Source organism: Papio anubis, chromosome 20 (assembly GCF_008728515.1).
Source record: "Papio anubis isolate 15944 chromosome 20, Panubis1.0, whole genome shotgun sequence".
Lineage (NCBI taxonomy): Eukaryota > Metazoa > Chordata > Mammalia > Primates > Cercopithecidae > Papio > Papio anubis.
The window spans coordinates 49,412,011-49,431,880 of record NC_044995.1 but is presented as its reverse complement, the minus strand read 5'-3'; the positions used below and the strand labels follow the sequence as shown (position 1 = coordinate 49,431,880).

General features: G+C 56.1%; 1 protein-coding gene across 7 annotated transcripts in view; it reads left to right on the top strand.

Annotated features, from left to right (window-relative positions):
- Nucleotides 1–607: 607 nt before the first annotated feature.
- Nucleotides 608–19,870, top strand: part of DOT1L (DOT1 like histone lysine methyltransferase) — a 71,960-nt gene continuing 52,697 nt past the window's right edge. For 2 of the 7 annotated variants that reach the window (XM_003914612.5, XM_009193101.4), the window contains exon 1: nt 608–1,369. In XM_003914612.5, the coding sequence (XP_003914661.2) occupies nt 1,289–1,369 (81 nt within the window). In that variant the 5' untranslated portion in view covers nt 608–1,288. Of the gene's footprint in view, nt 1,370–19,062; nt 19,666–19,870 lie in introns of those variants that run through there. The other 5 variants (XM_021930506.2, XM_031660149.1, XM_031660148.1 and 2 more) reach the window with 5 other exon arrangements.

The window sequence follows — 19,870 nt, the reverse complement described above, 5'->3', positions numbered from 1 at the left end:
CTGGGCAGGGAGGGTGTTGGTGTCCCCTGGGGACTTGGGGAGGTGCTGGTGGTGAAACTGCCTTTGCAAAATTATGACTGAGACAGTTAAAGAGATCTTTACTGACTCCCTCTTGCTTCTAACCTCCAAGCTGTCCTTGTTCATCCCTGGGCGTAGGCTGAACTAACTTTGGGAGAAACTTAGTTTATAGCTTAATTAATTAATTAATTAATTAATTTGAGACGGAGTTTTGCTCTGTTGCCCAGGCTGGAGTACAATGGTGCAACCTCAACCTCCCAGGTTCAAACGATTCTCCTGCCTCAGCCTCCCCAGTAGCCTGGATTACAGGTGCCCGCCACCGCGCCCAGCTAATTTTTGTATTTCTGGAAGAGACGGGGTTTTACCATGTTGGCCAGGCTGGTCTCGAATTCCTGAACTCAGGTGATCTGCCGGCCTCGGCCTCACAAAGTGCTGGGATTACTGGCGTGAGTCACGGCGCCTAACCATGAGAGGGGGTTTCTCTGTGTTCGTCAGTCTGGTCTCGAACTCCCAACCTCAGGTGATCCGCCCGCCTTGGCCTCCCAAAGTGCTGGGATTACAGGGGTGAATCACCACGCCCGGCTTTTTTTTGGTACCCAATGAAACAGCATTGTTGTCGAATGAGTCCTGGGCTTGGAGCTAGAGCAAGCCCTAGACCGTGACGCTTACCGGGGGAAATTAGGTTTTTGGTTTTACTAAGTCGTGTGTGGGGAGGTGTTCGGCGTCCTCCCCCTAGGACGGGATTCGAACTCGTCATCCGACGGGCCCGCCCATAGGGTCTCCCCGGGTCTCCGCGTCGGGCCGGCGAGTGGGGGAAGGGGGCGCCTGAGGGCAACCGAGGACGTGCGTGCGTATGTGCGTGCGTGCGTGGATTCGGGCGGGCGGGCGAGTCCACGGGGCGGGGCGCCGAGGGGGTGGCGCGCGCGGGGCGACCGGCTGGGCGGCGGGCACGCGCCGGCCTCTTCGCTCTGGGCCCCCCTCGCGCGCACGGCGAGTGGTTCCGCCCGGCCCCCGGCTCATTGTGCTCGCCTCACGCCGGCCCAAGATGGCGGAGGCGCTGGAGGCCCCGGGCCTGTGACCACAAAGAGGGAGCCGGGGGCCGGGCCGGACCGGAGCGCGGCGGCGGCGGCGGCGGCGGCCGAGGCCGAGGCCAGGCCCCCTTCCCTCAGCCTCCCGCCCCTCCCTCCTGCCCGCCCTCCTCCGCCCACCGGCGGCCCCGCCCCTCCCCCAACCGCCCGCCTAGCATGGTGCGGCGGCCGCGCGCGCGGACATGGGGGAGAAGCTGGAGCTGAGACTCAAGTCGCCCGTGGGGGCTGAGCCCGCCGTCTACCCGTGGCCGTTGCCGGTCTACGTGAGTGCCGTCCCCCACCGTCCCTCCCTCCCGGCCTCCCCTCCTCCGTCGCCCCCGGGGACACCCCAAAACCCCCCAGCCGCGCGCACCGGTCCCTCCTGGGGAACGGAGCCCCTGGACCCCACTGTCGCTGCTAGGGACCCCCGTTGCTTCCCCGCCGAGGGCCCCGCGGCTGTTTCCAGTAGGGTGGGAGCCCCCCGCGCCCGGGGTGGGAGCGGGAGCCGGCGCCCCCGAGCCCGGTCGCGGTGCCGTTGCCCCCGCCGGGCTGTCCCGGGCGCAGAACGGGAGGAGTAGCTCGTGCCGGCCGCGTTTTGACGTGAAGCCCGCCCGCCCGGCTCGTTCCCGGCGCTGTCAGTGTGCTCCGCCGCCTTATTTCTCTTTTTAAGGGCATCCTTTTCTGTCTCCTCTCTTCTTTTTTAAAATTAGGCGTTTGTCACGCTTTTCCTACTCGGGCTGGGCGGGTCCGACCCTGGGAAGGTGGGAGATAACGTCCCCTTGAGTGGGCGGGAGCGGTCTGACCTTTGGAAATGGGGAAATTTTGCCCCGGTAATGTTGAGCGGGTATGGGCTGCCCTGGCCCTGGGAAATTATGAATCTTTCACCTTTTAATGCTAGTGGGCGGGACAGGCTTTACCCTTGGAAATCGGGACTTCTGTCCCCCGATCTTGAGTGGGCAGGATTGGGCTCACCCCGGGAGTTAGTAAATTTTGTCTCCTTCATCTTGGTGACCGTTGGAAAATGACAGGCCGGGTGGAATGTTACAGAGGGCACCCCCCGGGGTGGTTCCAGAAACCCGCGTGCGGCTCCCGGGGTGCGAGTCCCGGCGTGGCCCCTGGGGAGGCGGGGCTCGTGCGTCCGCGCTTGGGACCCTCTGAGCACGCTCCGGTCCGGGAAGGGCGCTTTTTCGGGGAAAAGTGAAGCAGGCGCTGTCGGCCACCGTGTCTGGGGTGCGAGTTTTGGGGGGCGCGCCCGCAGGGCCCGGCCGGGCATCCCCGCGCGCCTTGGGACTCCCGCGCGCGCGCTCGGCTTGTGTCAGTTTTTGGAAACGTGCTCGCTGGGGGCGGGGTCAGGACGCGGAGAGCGCTGCGGAGCCCGGGCTGGCTCACTGCCGCGGGTCCGTGCGAGTGGGAGGGAAAGGGAGAGCGGCTTCCAGCCCGGCCGCACGTCCCGCGCGCGGGGCTGGCGGGGTCGGGCCCTGGGGCTCTGGCTTCCGTGGTTGGGCAGCTCTGGGTGTGCGCCTGGGCGGCCTGAGCCGGGTTCCGGCCTAGAGAGGTGCTAGGACAAAAACTGAAAGCGGAGGCAGCGCTTCAGCGCCCCGACCGGTTTCCTCCCTCGAATGTTCAAACTCCAGAATCCTTTCAGCCTCCACTTCTCTCTGTTGGGCTCTCATCGTTTTAGGTGATAGAAGGCGTCTGACCATGGCGTTATTACAAAAATTTTATTAGACTAGAGTAGAATGAGGAGTTCTATCTGTGACTGAGGATCAATTGAGGTGGCTTACCACCGTCCGACCAGTCCCAGTATATGGCTGCACAATTTTATTTTATTTTATTTTATCTATTTTGTTCTGTTTTGTTTTGTTTTTTGAGACGGAGTTTCGCTCTTGTTGCGCAGGCTGGAGTGCAATGGTGTGATCTCGGCTCACTGAAACCTCTGCCTCCCGGGTTCAAGCGATTCTCCTGCCTTGGCCTCTCTGGTAGCTGGGATTACAGGCCTGCGCCACCACACCCTGCTAATTTTGTTTGAGACAGGGTTTCTCCATGTTGGTCAGTCTGGTCTCAAATTCCTGATCTCTGGTGATCCGCCCGCCTCCGCCTCCCAAAGTGCTGGGATTACAGGCGTGAGCCACCGCGCCCAGCCTTACATTTATTTATTTATTTATTTTTTGAGAGGGATTGCAGCTTTTGTTGCCCAGGCCAGAGTGCAGTGGCGCCATCTCTGCTCATCGCACCCTCTGCCTCCTGGGTTCAAGCGATTCTCCTGCCTCAACCTCCTGAGTAGCTGGGATTACTGGCATGAGGCACCACGCCCGGCTAATTTTGTATTTTTAGTAGAGATGGGGTTTCTCCATGTTGGCCAGGCTGGTCTCGAACTCGCAACCTCAAGTGATCCGCCTGCCTTGGCCTCCCAAAGTGCTGGGATTGCAGGGGTGAGCCACTGCACCTGGCCTCACATTTATTTGTTTATCTTCCTCTTTCAGTTCACCTAGGGCGTAGTTCACTGTTTGCAGGGTACAAACTAAGAGTTTGACAAACAAAATGAAAGTTTGACAAACTCATCGGGTGGTGCCCTGACCAGCGGTATCGTCCAGGTGCAGAACCCCCAGCTTCCCTGCGGCGCCCCTGTCCTCAGCCTGCCTGGGAGCTCCTGGCTGCTACCCATCCGGCCTTACCTGTAGTTCTGCCATTCTCAGAAAGTTGGCTGAATGGAATCAACAGGACGTTGCCTTTTGGTCCTGGTCACTTTCAGGTGGCCGAATCCATGTTGCTGCAGGTTTCAAAAGTTACCCCAGTTTTCTGGTGACTGTAGATCCATTGGACAGTTGGACCACAGATTGTTTATCCGTTTACCTGCGGGTCACAGGACTGTGGGCTGTTTCCAATTTTTGGTGATTAGAATAAAGCTGCACTGAACAGCACTGGCGGGATTTTTGGTGAAAGTCACTGTTCGCAGGGCGAGGTTCTCAAGAGTGGACTGCACGACCTGTGTTAAGTGTCTGTTTAACATCTGCATCCCAACAGTTGCCATTTGTCAGTCCTAAGAAACCCACTGGAACCCGCTGTGGGGGCCTGGGGCAATGGTCCTGCCAGGGGCCCGCTGCCTTTTCCTTGATACTTAAGTGAACATTCCTGTGAAGGCAGCCCCGGTGTCCCCGTCCACATGCCTGGTGCTGTGCCTGGCCAGTGCCCCATTGTAAATAGTAAGGGGAGGGCTGGCGGGAGCGGGCTTTCCAGTGGTGGGCGGGACTGTGCGGAGTGTTTCCCTCCCTGGCCCGGCCCTGGCTTGGCAGGATGTGCTGGTCCTGGCGCCGTCTGCGGCCCGTTCCTGCTCTGGTTGGCCTGCTGCCGGGCCCGGCATCTTCATTCGCCCGAGTGCCAGAGGCAGCCTTCCGACAACCCTGCCGTGACATTTGTCATTTTCCCGTTGTCGTGCTCCCCTTGAGGAATTTTGCTTTCTCACAAGAAGTGAGGGGCGGTTCTGTTTTGTTTTTTTTTTTGAGACAGAGTCTCGCTCTATTGCCCAGGCTGGAGTGCAGTGGCGCGATCTCCGCTCACTGCAAGCTCCGCTTCCCGGGTTCCAGTGATTCTCCTGCCTCAGCTTCCCCAGTAACTGGGATTACAGGTGCCCGCCACCACTCCTGGCTAATTTTTGTATTTTTAATAGAGACGGGGTTTCACCATATTGGCCAGGCTGGTCTCGAACTCCTGACCTCAGGTGATCTGCCCGCCTCGGCCTCCCAAAGTGTTGGGATTACAGGCGTGAGCCATAGCACCTGGCTGTGGCTGCAACAGCACATATATTCATGATCCATTCCAACAGCACCTACTGAATACTCAGTGTTGTGGGGGCACAGAGGACAAGCCAATATTCTCTCCCCACCCTCCGCCCCACCCTGCCCAGCGTTCTTAGTCTCAAGAAGCCTGTAAAATTAAGACAGGCCGGGCACAGGGGCTCACGCCTGTAGTCCCTGCACTTTAGGAAGCCCAGGCGGGAAGATCACTTGAGCCCAGGAGTTCGAGACAAGCCAGGGCAACATAGTGAGACTCCATCTCTAGCAAGAACGTTACACAGTGGAGTTCAGCAGATTATAAATAGAAGCTCAGCAGAGATTCTGTGCTGAGCACAAGGTCAGCTGAGGTCCCCGGGGAGGGGCTGCCACTTCTGCCCTGGGGGCCTGTGGGTGGCTGCCTGGAGGAGGGGCCATCCGGAGGAGGAAGCAGAAATAGCCACAACTGTCCACACTCGGAAATGAGCAGTTCGGAAGGGGTTTGCCCAGTTGGCAAACGTAAGGGGGAGGAAGGGCGATTTTTGTTCTTATATGACCTGGGAGTTCCTGGATGACCGCTTTTCTCAAGCCCCGCGTGGCATTTCTTATTTTTTTGAGAGGGAATCTCGTACTGTTGCCTGGGCTGGAGTACAACTGTGCGATCTCGGCTCACTGCAACATCTGCCTCCCGGGTTCTAGTGATTCTCCTGTCTCAGCTTCCCCAGTGGCTGGTACTACAGGTGTGTGCCACCACGCCCAGCTAATTTTTTGTATTTTTAGTAGAGATGGGGTTTCACCATGTTGGCCAAGCTGGTCTCGAACTTATGACCTCGTCATACACCTGCCTGGACCTCCCAGAGTGCTAGGATTACAGGCGTGAGCCACCCCGCCTGGCCCGGCGTGGCATTTCTAGGGCAGGATGGCCCTGCCCTTCTTCTGGTGGGAAGGGCACAAGTGGCATTATTGGCTGGTTGCTCGGAAAGAACCTGCAAGGGCCACAGAAGGGGACCTTCCCCTTGGTGACTCACGGGCTGTGGGCAGGCAGGGGCGGCCTCCACTGGCCAAGGGTCCCGACTCTCTGACTCTCATTAATGAGTGAGTACATGTTCCGCCTGACAGCCTGGCCTGGAGCCCGGCTGTGGGTGGCAGTGAGTGGGCAGCCAGCAGTGAGTAGCAGCCAGGGGCGGGGTGAGCCATCCCCACCGTGACTCAGAAGGTATTTTCTGCTGCTGACCTCTGAGCATGAGTGTCCTGAGTAATCCCAGCTCCCCCGGAGGCAGATTAACCTTTAGGCAGCTTTGTGTGAGTAAAGGAGTTGCTTTAAAAAGGAAGGAATAATAGAAAAAACCCAGTGCTCCATTTTATAGCAAATGTACACTGTTTTGTTCCTGGTGGCCTAAAAGAGGTTGCAGGGGGCACTGGGGGGGTGGGGGTGGGTTGTCCCGAAACTCTGCAGGTGATACAGACACTCCAGCCTAGCTTCTGGGGAGTGTTTTTTTTGTTTTTTTTTTTTTTTTTGAGACAGACTCGCTGTTTCTCCCACGATGGAGTGCAGTGGCCCAATCTCGGCTCACTGCAGCTTCCGCCTCCTGGGTTCCCAAGTAGCTGGGATTGCAGGTGTGAGCCACACTCCCAGCTCTTTTTTTCCTTTAAAAATCTGCTTGTTGGCCGGGCGCGGTGGCTCAAGCCTGTAATCCTAGCACTTTGGGAGGCCTAGACGGGCGGATCACGAGGTCAGGAGATCGAGACCATCCTGGCTAACACGGTGAAACCCCGTCTCTACTAAAAATACAAAAAATTAGCCGGGCGAGGTGGCGGCGCCTGTAGTCCCAGCTACTCGGGAGGCTGAGGCAGGAGAATGGCGTGAACCCGGGAGGCGGAGCTTGCAGTGAGCTGAGATCCGGCCACTGCACTCCAGCCTGGGCGACAGAGCGAAACTCCGTCTCAAAAAAAAAAAAAAAATCTGCTTGTTAACTGCTGCTCATCAGAGTGTATATTTGGAGTAATTCGAGTCTGGACTCCCAGGTTTCAGTCCTCAAATGTGGCCCAAATAAACACTCCACTTATATTAATTTTGCTCCAGTTCCTTTCCTTTAGCTCCACAGCGTAAATCTAAAATTATCTTAAAATAAAAAATTCAGTTTAAAAAACACACGGTTGTCCAGGCACGGTGGCTCATGCCTGTAATCCCAGCACTTTGGGAGGCCAAGGCGGGCGGATCACCTGCAGTGAGGAGTTCGAGACCAGCCTAGCCAACATGACGAAACCCCGTCTTTACTAAAAATACAAAAATTAGTTGGGCTTGGTGGTGGTTGTCTGTAATCCGGAGAATCGCTTGAACCTGAGAGGAGGAGGCTGCAGTGAGCCGAGATCATGCCATTGCATTCCGGTCTGGGCGACAAAGCGAGACTCTGTCTCAAACAAACAAACAAAATTAGATAAAGGAAAAAAGAATTTGTGTGGAAGTGATATTGGCCATTGATGGCTGCACGTCGCTCTAGGTGTTACCGATTCCGGGAACAGGAAGACAATGGCCGAGGCCAGGAGGCAGGAACAGATAGATGCCTTTCCGCACTTGCCCCTGGTGTGGTTGGGGGACATGACTGAAAGCCTTGCTCTTGTCTCTGGGTCTGATGGATTTTGCACGCCTTACTGGGCACGGACTGCTTGGAGCTGTTTTTCTCTTCCAGCACTGTGGGGTATAGGAGGGACCCAACACAGTTCCTTCTGTGCTCTCCAGCAGTCAACACAGAGGAGTTCCAGAACCAGATACGTATACCAAGGGGTTCATCAATTCTGTGTTTCCAACTGGGTAGCCCCGATTCAGCTCACTTCCAACATGTCTACCTCGACACAGGCTCAGATCCCACGGGGTGAGGGCTCAGTCCCCAAGACTCCCCAACTTTCCTTGGCACTTAGAGGCCCCACGTTGTGGCCTGTGCTTCTGAGTGATCAGCTGTAGATTCAGGTTCCCATCACCCCTTCCTCGGCTTGATTACGTTGCCTCAGCGGCTCACAGAACTCAGTAACACTTAGGTCCTCTGGTTAATGATAAAGGAGCATCAGTAGGATGCCCATGATACTGAGAAAGGGACCCTCAGGGCAAGGCATGGGGGAAGGGCGCACCCTCCTTCAGGAGTCTCCTGGAACCTGTCCTTTTGGGTGTTATTTCTCTTATTATTTTGAGGTAGGGTCTTGCTTTGTCACCCAGGCTGGAGTGCAGTGGCTCGATCTCTGCTCGCTGCATCCCCCGCCTCCCAGGCCGAAGGGATTCTCCTGCCTCAGCCTCCCCAGTAGCTGGGATTACAGGCGTGAGCCACCACGCCTGGCTGAATTTTGTATTTTTTGGTGGCGCCTTGCTGTGTTGCCCCAGGCTGGTGGTAACTTTGATAAGCTTTGGGCCTCAGCCTCAGGCTGTGTGGTGGGGCCTGAGGTACAGCAGGGGCCCCAGAGGAGTCCTCCAGGGGAAGGACTGCAAGACGGTGTGGCGCTGGCGAAGACTTTTACCTGGAGGAGCCCAGCGTTGAGCTCTTCTGGTCCTGATTTGTACCGAGCCCTCCTCTTCCCGCCTGTAGGCTGAAAGGATGAATTCCTGGCCCTGGAAGGTTCAAACAGCAGTTCTCAGGGGCGGAGGTGGCTCTGCCCCCAGGGGACACCTGGTGGCATCTGGAGACCTCTGCGGTTGTCACCACTGGGGTGGGGGAAGCCCGAGGATGCTGCTCAGCACTCACAGAGCTTGGGGCAGCCCCGCCACCGAGGGCGGGCACGCGGTGCCAAGAGCTGTGCCTTTCATGGCCTGGCACAGACTGCCGCGGGGTGTCGCTTGGTGTTCACATAGATGCACCTTCTCACAGGGGTCAGCCCCGCTGTGCCTGGGTGCTTCACAGCGCCATGCATTATCCAGCAGGCCCTGGCCAAGACCCAGGCTTGCTCCGTGCAGTCCCTGCCCACTGTGGCCCCCTGAGGAAAGGACCTGAGGCGAAGGTAGCGTAATGGGAGTGCATTTGGGCCACGTTTGCGGACTACAGCTCTGGAGACACAGATTGAAGTGCCCGGAGTGTGTGTGCAGCAGTTACAAGTGGGGGCTTCCTGGAGAAAAGAAGGGGCAGCTTCTGCATTGGAATCACAGGAGTGATTGCCCAGCTCCTCATCCTTCCTGGCATCTCAGGATTAGCCTGGCTAATTTTTGTATTTTTAGTAGAGACGGAGTTTCATCATGTTGGCCAGGCCTGTCTCAAACTCCCAACCTCCAGGTGATCCAGCCACGCCCTCTCAGCCTCCCAAAATGAATGGGATTACAGAAGTGAGCCACCATGGCCCCTAGCTCATTTTTTGTTGCATTTTGTTTATTTGAGGATGGGTGCTTGATCTGTCACCCCAAGCTGGGAGTGCAGTGGCGATCTCGGCTCCTGCAGCTCACCTCCCGAGTTCAGCCATTCTCCTGGTCAGCCTCCCAAAGTAGCTGGGACACAGGTGCCCGCCAACATACCCAGCCTAATTGTTTGTATTTTTTAGGAGGCGAGGTTTCACACCATGGTAGCCAGGATAGTCAATGATTTCCTGACCTAGAGTGATCCGCCCGCCTCAACCTCTAAAGTGCTGGGATCACAGGCGTGAGCCATTACCTGGCCAGCCACTTTTCTTTTCTTTTTTCTTTGAGGCGGTCTTGCTCTGTGCCCAGGCTGGAGTGCAGTGGCGGATCTCAGCTCACTCACAAAGCTCCGCCTCCCAGGTTCGCCATTCTCCTGCCTCAGCCTCCCGGTAGCTGGGACTATAGGCACCTGCTACCTCGCCCGGCTAGATTTTTTGTATTTTTAGTAGAGGGCGGGGTTTCACAGTAGTCTGGAGAAATCTCCTGACCTCGTGATCCAAAGCCGATCTCGACCTCCCAAAGTGCTGGGATGACAGGCTTGAGCCACTGTGCCTACCCAGTTTTTTTGTATTTTAGTGAGTGAGGTTTCACCATGTTAGCCAGGATGGTCTCGATCTCCTGACCTCGTGATCCAGCCTGTCTCGGCCTCCAAGTGCTGGGATTACAGGCTTGAGCCACCCAGCAGCCCACTTTCTTCTAATTTTTTTTGGACACAGAGTCTCACTCTTTTTTTACTCAGGCTGGAGTGTGATGGTGCCATCTGGCTCACTGAGGCCTCCGCCTCCGAGGGATTCAAAGCCATTTTCCCTGCCTCAGCCGCCCAAATAGCTGGGAATACAGGTGTGCACCCTGGGAGCCCAGCTAATTTTCTATTTTTTTTTTTTTTTTTTGAGGCCAGTCTGGCATTTCTTGCTCCCAGGCTGGGAGTGCAGTGGTGATCTCGACTCACTGCAAGCTCCAGCCTCCCGGGTTCCGCACCATTCTCCCACCTCAGCCTCCCAAAGTAGCTACAGGATTCCACAGAGCCAGCCACCGCCCGGCTAGTTTTTGTATTTTAGTAGAGGGGCGGGGTTTCACCGTATTAGCCAGGATAGTCTGATCTCATTACCGTGATCCACCCGCCTCGGCCTCCCCAGAGTGCTGGGATTACAGGCTTGAGCCACAGCGCCCGGTAATTTTGTATTTTTAGTAGAGAATGAGGTTTCACCACGTGGCAGGCGGTCTTGAACTCCTGACCTTGAGTGCCTGCCTCGACCTCCCACAGTGTTGGGTTGAGATGTGTGAGGCGCACGTGTGAGTCGCAGCCAGCCTGTTTCTCAGTTGGTTGCACCAGACGGGTGCGTGCTGGCTGGCTGTGTGGGCATCCCGCCCTTCAGAGGGATGGACGGCCAGGCCTCATGCTGTTGCTGCTCCTCGTCTGGGGCTTAGGGGTGGCCTTGCTGGAGAGGCCATGGGTGAGTGATGGCGTGCAGGGCGGCAAGCGCGGAGGCGCAGGCAGGACAGGGTGCTGCGCCCAGGCCGGGGCACTACAGTTGCTGTGCTTTTGTTTTTCCTCTTTTATTTTTTTTGAGATGGAGTCTTGCTCTTGTTGCCCAGGCTGGAGTGCAGTGGCGAGATCTGGGCTTGCTGCAACCTCCACCTCCCAGGTTCACGCCATTCTCCTGCCTCAGCCTCCTGAGTATCTGGGATTACAGGCGCCCGCCACCAAGCTCGGCTAATTTTTGTATTTTTAGTAGAGACGGGGTTTCACCGTGTTAGTGAGGCTGGTCTCAAACTCCTGACCTCGTGGTCTGCCTGCCCCACCTCCCAAAGTGCTGGGATTACAAGCGGGAGCCACCACGCCCAACCATGTTTTTCCTTTTTTTCTTTTTTTAATAACAGCCTTATCACGACAATTCACATATCAAAGTTCATCTGTTTTAGGCTGGGCATGAACCCGGGAGGCGGAGCTTGCAGTGAGCTGAGATCGCGCCACTGCACTCCAGCCTGGGCGACAGAGCTAGACTCCATCTCAAAAAAAAAAAAAGTTCACCCGTTTTAAGTGTACATTTCAGTGGTTTTTAGTCTATTCACCATTGTCTAATTCCAGAACATTCTCATCACCCCAAAAGGGAGCGCTGTTGCCTCAGCAGTCAGTGCTGGTCTTCCCCTAGCGTCCTGGCGCATTTTTCCCTGTGAGGAGGCCCACGAGTCCCCTGCTTTCCTCCCTCCTGTCACACCGTGGCCTTGGCCTCAGGCTAGAGGGTCGGTGGCCGTAAGCCCGTGCTCAGCCTGTGCTCAGACAGCCCGTGCTCAGACGAGGGCGAGGAGAGTTCTGGTCAGCACATCCAGCCTCCCTCCGTGTCGCTTTGCTGCTGGAGAAGGAGGGTCCCAATGCAGACCCCAAGAGAGGAGAGAACTTGAGGTGAGCAGCCACGAAGCCGCTCCCTTACACAGCAGGGCTCCCTGAACAGAGCAGGCCATCCTCGGGGGGCAGGCAGAGGGTGCCCGGTCTTCCTGAGCGCCTCTGTGTGTGAGAAACGGTCGGGGTTGTGAGTAAACCTGGAACGTACAGACACGCTCACTGGAGCCCAGCCAGGTGGTGCCGTCCGACCACCCTTCAGCCCCTGCACACTGGCCCTCTCCGTACAGCGGGCACGGGTTCTGCAGGCTGCCCGGGAGACCTCCCCCACCCACAGATGCTCTGTGTCCTTGGTGGTCAGCTCATAAGTGTGAACCTTCCAGGTGCCTTGCGAGTGCCTAGCTATGCACTTTAAGATGGCGTTGCTCTGGTCATGTTTTAGGAAAGCAGAGGCCTGGTGAGCAGAGCTTCCTCGCACAGCTTCCCAGCGGCCTGTGTGGGTGGCCTCAGCCCCTCCTGAGCACCTCCAGTGTCCAGTTGCTTTGCATGTTTACAGGGAGCTCCTTTGGTTGCTGGGTAGCTTGGGCTGTTTGTTTGTTTGTTTGAAATGAACTCTCTGTCACCCAGGATGGAATATTGGAGTGTAGTGGCGTGATCATAACTCACTGCAACCTTGAAGTCTCGGCTCAGGCGGTCCTCCCACCTCAGCCTCCTGCAGTGCTGGGACTACAGGCGTGCACAGCTGTGCCTAGCCAGCTGGGGCTGTTGCAGATGGACTAGTTACTATCAAGTCAGCTGAAGCCTTGTCAGCCATCCTTGATCTGAGCTCTCCTTGGAGCTCTCAGACGGCCCCGTCCTCCTCCTGTGGAGGTCTGAGTCCACTTCTCACACTGCCCTTGATCCTGCAGACAGATGCTCAGCCAGGAAGCAACACGGTCTGATGTCCAGGCCCAGCTCTGCTGTGAATTAGCTGCGTGGACTTGGGCCAGGGCCTGTGTGGACCTTGGGTTCAGGGTCAAGTCTAAAAATGCTCTGTCAGACCAGGCGTGGTGGCTCACACCTGTAATGCCAGGACTTTGGGAGGCCGAGGCAGGTGGATCACCTGAGATTGGGAGTTGGAGACCAGCCTGACCCACGTGGAGAAACCCCGTCTCTACTAAAAATACAAAATTAGCCGGGTGTGGTGGCACATGCCTGTAATCCCAGCTACTTGGGAGGCTGAGGCAGGAGAATCACTTGAACCCAGGAGGCGGAGCTTGCAGTGAGCCGAGATCGCGCCATCGCACTCCAGCCTGGGCAACAAGAATGGAACTCCAAAAAAAAAGCTTTGTCAACTAAGAAGGTAGAATTAGGTCCTGTGAGGTAAGGCTGCAGAAATACTCCATAAGGTACATGTGTGATTTCACTGTTTCTAGTAGCCACATTTTTAAAAAGCTAAGATAAATTTTGTTTTTTGTTTTTTTAGAGATAGAGTCTCGCTGTTCACCCAGGCTGGAGTGCAGTGGTGTGATCACAGCTCACTGCAGCCTTGAACTCTTGGGTACAAGGGATCCTCCCACTTCAGTCTCCCAAATAGCTGAGAATACAGGCGCACCTGCCATGCGCAGCTAATTAAAACAAAATTTTTTTTTTGAAGAGATGAGGGTCTCAATATGTTGTCCAGGCTGATCCCAAACTCCTAGCTTCAAGAGGTCCTCCTGCCTCATCCTCCCAGAGTGCCGGGATCACAGGCATAAGCTGCTGTGTCTGGCTTCTTTTTTAATTTTTAAATTTTTTTTTTTTTTTTGAGACGAAGTCTCTCTCTGTCGCCCAGGCTGGAGTGCAGTGGCGCGATCTCGGCTCACTACAAGCTCCGCCTCCTGGGTTCACGCCATTCTCCTGCCTCAACCTCCCAAGTAGCAGGGACTACAGGCGCCCGCCACCACGCCTGGCTAATTTTTTGTATTTTTTAGTAGAGACGGGGTTTCACTGTGTTAGCCAGGATGGTCTCGATGTCCTGACCTTGTGATCTGCCTGCCTCGGCCTCCCAGAGTGCTGGGATTACAGGTGTGAGCCACCGCGCCCGGCCAATATTTTTTATCTTTCTAGAGTTGAGATCTTGCCGTGTTGCCCAGGTTGGAGTACAGTGACGATCGTGATTTGCTGTGGCCTCAAACTCCTGGGCTCCAGTGATCCTCCTGCCTCAGCCTCCCAAGTTGCTGGGACCCCAGGCATGGGCCACTGCATCTGGCCCAGGAGATAAAATTTTCATAACTTATTTAACCCAGTATAACTAGAACATTATCATTTTATCATGTAATTAAAAAATTGTTCTGGCCGGGCGCGGTGACTCATGCCTGTAATCCCAGCACTTTGGGAGGCCAAAGTGGGTGGATCGCCTGAGGTCAGGAGTTCGAGACCAGCCTGGCCAACATGGTGAAACCCCGTCTCTACTAAAACGAAAATTAGCCAGGTGTGGGCCGGCCGTGGTGGCTCACGCCTGTGATCCCTGCACTTTGGGAGGCCGAGGCGGGTGGAACACCTGAGGTCAGGAGTTCGAGACCAGCCTGGCCAACATGATGAAACCCCATCTCTACTAAAAATACAAAAAAGTAGCCAGGCGTGGTGACCGACGCCTGTAATCCCAGCAGCTACTCAGGAGGCTGAGACAGGAAAATCGCTTGAACCCAGGAAGTGGAGGTTGCTGTGAGCTGAGACTGCACCATTGAACCTGGGAGGTAGAGGTTGCAGTGAGCTGAGACCGCATCACTACACTCCAGCCTCAGCAACAAGAGCAAAATTCCGTCTCAAAAAAAAAAAAAAAGGAACTCCAACACAAGAGCTGGAAGCCAGCGCTGGGCTCTTTTGCACAGAGGCGCCCACCCACAGACCAGGAGTACGAACCCAACCGTGCTGCTCTACACATGGGCCCTGGGGTGGTCACCCAACCTCTGTGGCCTGGCTCTGCCTGTTCCCTGGGCCCTCTAGGAACTGGTCTGTGCTGGAAACGCCTCTTGGCCGAGGCTCTTTTTCCTAGACATCCACTCTCAGTCGGGAGTCCTCCAGGTCCCGCACACCCACCCACCGTTAGAGGGAATGTCACCTCTTGGCTTTCGGGATTCGGAAAAGCCTGGTGAAGTCTGCACAAAGCCCTGGCCCCCAGCCCTCGGTCCACACAGCAGCCCACACCACAGGGCACCTCCGGACAGGAGGCAGCACGAGCAAGGAGGAGATGGGGGCGGTAACTCGGGGCGCACTGCCTGGTGGGGACACTGTCTCCCTAGCTGAGTGACGGGGAACGAGGCACCATGACGAAACAGGCGTGGGGCAGAGGGCACGGCTCGCGGGAGTTGCAGAGGCGAGTTCACCCTGCTACTGCTTCTGGGGGGCACTCATTTTTAGAACTACACTTATGTGGCTCTCAAAATAATGTCACGCTGCCAAGGAGAGCAGGCACGGGCAGGTGACACCGCTGTAAAGCAGAGCGTTTCCAGCCCTCACACCGTGAGTCATCTGGCTGCCGGGAATGTTCTGTGCTCCAGTAAGGCCGGGGCCTGTGAGAAGCGCTTGGCTGTGAATCCCAGGAAGGGGAACTCGGGCCCACAGCCCCCTCCATCCTGCGCAGCCTCAGGACGCTCAAACCACAGCCAGAAACGCTCTGCCAGCCAGACGTCAGCTCCCATGGCCACCACTTTGAGACAGCGACTCCCCGTGACAAGAAAACCCCGAAACTGGGCGAGGCAGGGCCCTCTGTCAAATGATCACCGGGGAAGATACTCTGGAGAGACAGGAAATGCAGGGACCACAGCAGGCTGGATTTCCAGCCTGAGGAGGGAGAGGGGGACCCTGCCGTGGGCCCTGACTGTGAGCAGGAGGAAAGGGGTCTCAGAAGCAGCACCCCGACATGAGGGAGCAGGCCCAGCACCCCTTCCTCCCATCCCCGGCCCCTGACCAGAGAGGAGGCTGGCCCTCTGGGTCTCGCTTCAGATGTGCAGAACCCAGCGCTTCCGGCTGCACCCTGCAACATCCCACAGCACTCCGCGGGGGTCCGCAGGAAGAAGACTCCCCCTTGAGGGGAGGCGTGTGGAGCGCCACTGCCCCGACAGCAGCCACTGGCCACTCAGGGCTATGGGCACCCAACATGTGGCTGGTGGGACGGAGCTGTATAGAGCGCACAATATATAGGAAACGGCCAGGCGTGCCACACTAGCCACATCCGCGCCAGTAGTCAAATCCATAGGAACATTTTTTTTGGAGAAAAGTTTTGCTCATGCGCCCAGGCTGGGGTGGTGGTGCAATCTCGGCTCCTCGACCTTTACCTCCTGGGTTCAAGCAAGTCTCCTGCCTCAGCCTCCTCAGTAGCTGGGATTACAGGCACCCGCCACCATACCCGGCTCATTTTTGTATTATTAGTACTACTAACAATTTTTGTATTAGTAGTAGTACTGATACTCTTTTTTTTTTTTTTTTTTTGGTGAGGCCAGGGGTCTGCGCTCTGTCACCCAGGCTGGGTGTAGTGGCGTGATTAGGCTCACTGCAAACTCCGCCTCCCAGGTTCACCTTTTCTCCTGCTGGCCTCGGAGTAGCTGGGACTACAGAGCCGCCACCATGCCGGCTAAGTTTTTGTATTTTTCATAGGGAAGGCGGGGTTTTTTTACCGTGTTAGCCAGGATGGTCACCGATCTCCTGACCTCGTGATCCACAGCCTCCCAAAGGGCTGGGGTTGGCATCCCAGCCACTCGCTGCTGTCAAATTTTTGTATTATTAGTAGTACCAATGATTTTTTTGTATTATTTAAATTAGAGCTAATGATATTTATAGCCATTAGTAATTTGCCACGTTGGCTGAGCTGGCCTGGATTCCCTGACCTCATGATCTGTGGCTAGGTGTTGAAGTTTTATTCCCAGCCACCTTTGAGCAAGGGGCCCCATTTTCCACTTTGTCAGGGGCCTGCAAGGGCTGCCTGCTCCCTCGCTACCCTCGCCTGCCCTGCTCCTCGCTCTGCCCAGCCCCAGCTCCTGCCTCCTATTTATCTTTTCCTTTCTTGTTTTTTTGAGCTGGAATCTCACTCTGCTGCCCAGATTGGAGTGCAGTGGTGTGATCTTGGCTCACTGCAAGCTCTGCTTCCGAGGTTCAAGAGATTCTCCTGCCTCAGCCACCAGGTAGCTTGGGTTACAGGTGTGTGCCACCACACCTAGCTATTTTTTTTTGAGATGGAGTCTCATTCTGTAGCCTAGGCTGGAGTGCAGTGGTGCAGTCTCAGCTCACTGCAACCTCTGCCTCCTGGGTTCAAGTGAATCTCCTGGCTCAGCCTCCCAACAGTAGCTGGGATTACAGGCCGCGCTTGCCGTGCCCAGCTAAATTTTGTGTTTTCATTAGAGATGGGGTTTCACTGTGTTGGCCAGGCTGGTCTTGAACTCCTGACCTCAAGTGATCCATCCGCCTCGGCCTCCCAAAATGCTGTAATTACAGGTGTGAGCCACCATGCCCGGCCAGTTTTTTGAGTATTTTTTTTTTGCTTGAGATGGCGTTCACCATATCTTTGGGAGGGCCAAGATGGACCTTCACTGAGGCCGGAGGACCGAGACCAGCCTGTGGCTATGAAATGGCTCATCTAAAAAAAAAAAAAACACTCAGGCAGTATGATGGCAAGCCTGTAATCCCAGCACTTTGGGGCTGGCCCGGATGGATCACTTGAGGTCAGGAGATCGAGACCATCCTGGCTAACGGTGAAACCCGTCTCTATTAAAATACAAAAACTAGCCAGGTGGTGGCGACCTAATAGTCCCAGCCTCGGGAGAACTGAGGCGGAAAAATAAGCGTGAACCGGGGAGAAGTGAGCTGCAGTGAAGCGAATCCGGCCACTGCACACTCCAGCCCTGGAAGTGACAGAAGCCGAGACTCAAAATCTCAAAAAACAAGCTCAAAAACAAAAACCACAAAAAACAAAATACACTCCAAAAACGCACTTCACTTTGAAGTGTTTTTTAACTTTTTCTGAGGCCGAGGTCTGCGCTGTAGCAGGCGGAGTGCAATGGTAGCGATCTCCAGCTCACTGCAGCCTTGCCTCCTGGGTTCAAGCTATTCTGCCTCCAGCCTCCGAATTGTTATCTGGGACTACTGGTGTGTGCCACCATGTCAGCTAATGTTTGTTTTGTTTTTGTTTTTTTTTTTTTTTGAGATGGAGTCATGTTGCCCAGGCTGGAGTGCGATGCGATCTGGCTCACTGCAAGCTCCGCTCCCTGGGTTCACGCCATTCTCCTGCCTCAGCCTTCCCAGTAGCTGGGACTACAGGCGTCTGCTACTACGCCTGGCTAATTTTTGTATTTTTTTGTAGAGACAGGGTTTCACTGTGCTCACCAGGATGATCTCGATCTCCTAACCTCGCGATCCGGCCGCCGCAGCCTCCCAGAATGCTGGGATTACAGGCGTGAGCCACCGCGTCCGGCCACGCGCAGCTAATTTTTTGTATTTTTAGTAGAGATGGGGTTTCACCTTGTTAGCCAGGATGGTCTCGATCTCTTGACCTTATGATCCGCCCACCTCAGCTTCCCAAAGTGCTGGTATTCCAGGCGTGAGCCACCACGCCCGTCCCCGAAGTGGTTTTAGACTGAGAAGAAAGTTGCAAAGCACCGCGCAGAGACTTTCCATGTGGCTTTATTTCATGGCAGTTCCCTGATCTGAACCAGGAGGTGGGTGGAGCTGTGGCCTCAGCGGCATATACGTCCCATCCCATCACTGCCATGAGCCCTTGCGTCTCCTGTCTCCCCCATCTGGGCTGATCCCTCAGTGCATAAGGAAAGCTGGGGGGGGTCTCCCATGGTCTGGCCTTTGGAGGAGAGCCAGCTGGGTCTCTGTGTGGCACCCCTCAGTCAGGCTGGGCTGCTCCTCAGGATTATGCTGAGGTTCTGCATCCCGGCAGGAGCCCCACAGATGGGGCTGCGTCCCGCTGGGCCTTGGGAGGCTCGTGGCGGCGGCGTGTCTCATTCTGGTGACGCTGGCCTTGTGTTTCGTCAGGTGGCGTCCGCAGGTGCTCCGCTGGTTGCTTTTCCTCTGCCCTGGGAGAGGCTCACTGAGGCTGTGTGGCTGCCTGGGCCACCTCTGATGCGCCCTGTGGACTGCAACATCCAGCGTGTCGCGTCTGCAACTGATAATTGCTATAGCGTTTGCCTAATGGGGATTTTAAAAAAAAAATGGTTCATTTTTATAAAAAAGACATGGGCTGGCCGGGCGCGGTGGCTCAGGCCTGTAATTCCAGCACTTTGGGAGGCTGAGGGTGGTGGGTCACCTGAGGTCAGGATTTTGAGACCAGCCGGATCAACATGGAGAAACTCCGTCTCTACTAAAAATACAAAATTAGCCGGGTGTGGTGGCTCCTGCTAGTAATCTCAGCTACTCGGGAGGCTGAGGCAGGAGAATCCCTTGAATCCCGGAGGTAGAGATTGCGGTGAGCTGAGATTGCGCCATCGCACTCCAGCCTGGGCAACAAGAGCAAAACTTCGTCTCAAAAAAAAAAAAGACATGGGCTCTTGCTGTTTCCCAGGCTGGCCTCGAACTCCTGGCTCAAGTGGTTCGCTCACCGCACCCAGCCTGTTGTGGGTTTCTATCAGCACAGTGGCACGCAGGCGCGGTGTGGAAGGCGCACAAGTGTTCTGGTGGTGTGTTGTGGGTTTACATCAGCACAGTGGCACGCAGGCGCGATGTGGAAGGCGCACAAGTGTTCTGGTGGTGTGCGCTTGGTCTCTGATTCTCGGTGGTGGATGTGGAGTCGGAGAGGCTTGGGTGGCCCTGCTGGGTGGGAACCTGCCTTTGACATTGGCCTTGTAGAGGGAGTGAAGGGCAGGGTGCTACACAGGGAGGGGTCTGTGTCAGGCCAAGCAACTTGGTTTTAGGTGTGGCGGGTTCTGGGCTATGCCGCGGCCGCCCAAGTGGGCTAGCCCAGTGGTTTTTTTCCCATGGTACAGGTGGGGAAACAGGCCCTGTGGAGGCTCCGTCACCTGCAGTCACGTACCAGGCCTTTGCCGAAGCAGGACTCCCAGCCAGGCTGGAGCTCCCTGGCTGGAGCAGCGTCGGGAGAATTCCTGGTGGTCCTGCATAGCGCGGCCTGAGGGGCTTGGGGTGTGTTGAGTCAGCTGACCTCCAGGGAAAAAATGGGGAGACACGTGGAGGAGCTTGGGGCAGCCGTTTGCTCTAGGGTGGGAAAGAAGCAGGGCCGGGGGCCATAGACTCCATCCTAGCCTCTCCCTGCTCTCTGCCTGTGGTAGGACACAGCATGCCAGGAATAGGTCCCTGGCAAGGTCTGTGTCCCTTCGTGGTCCAGGGT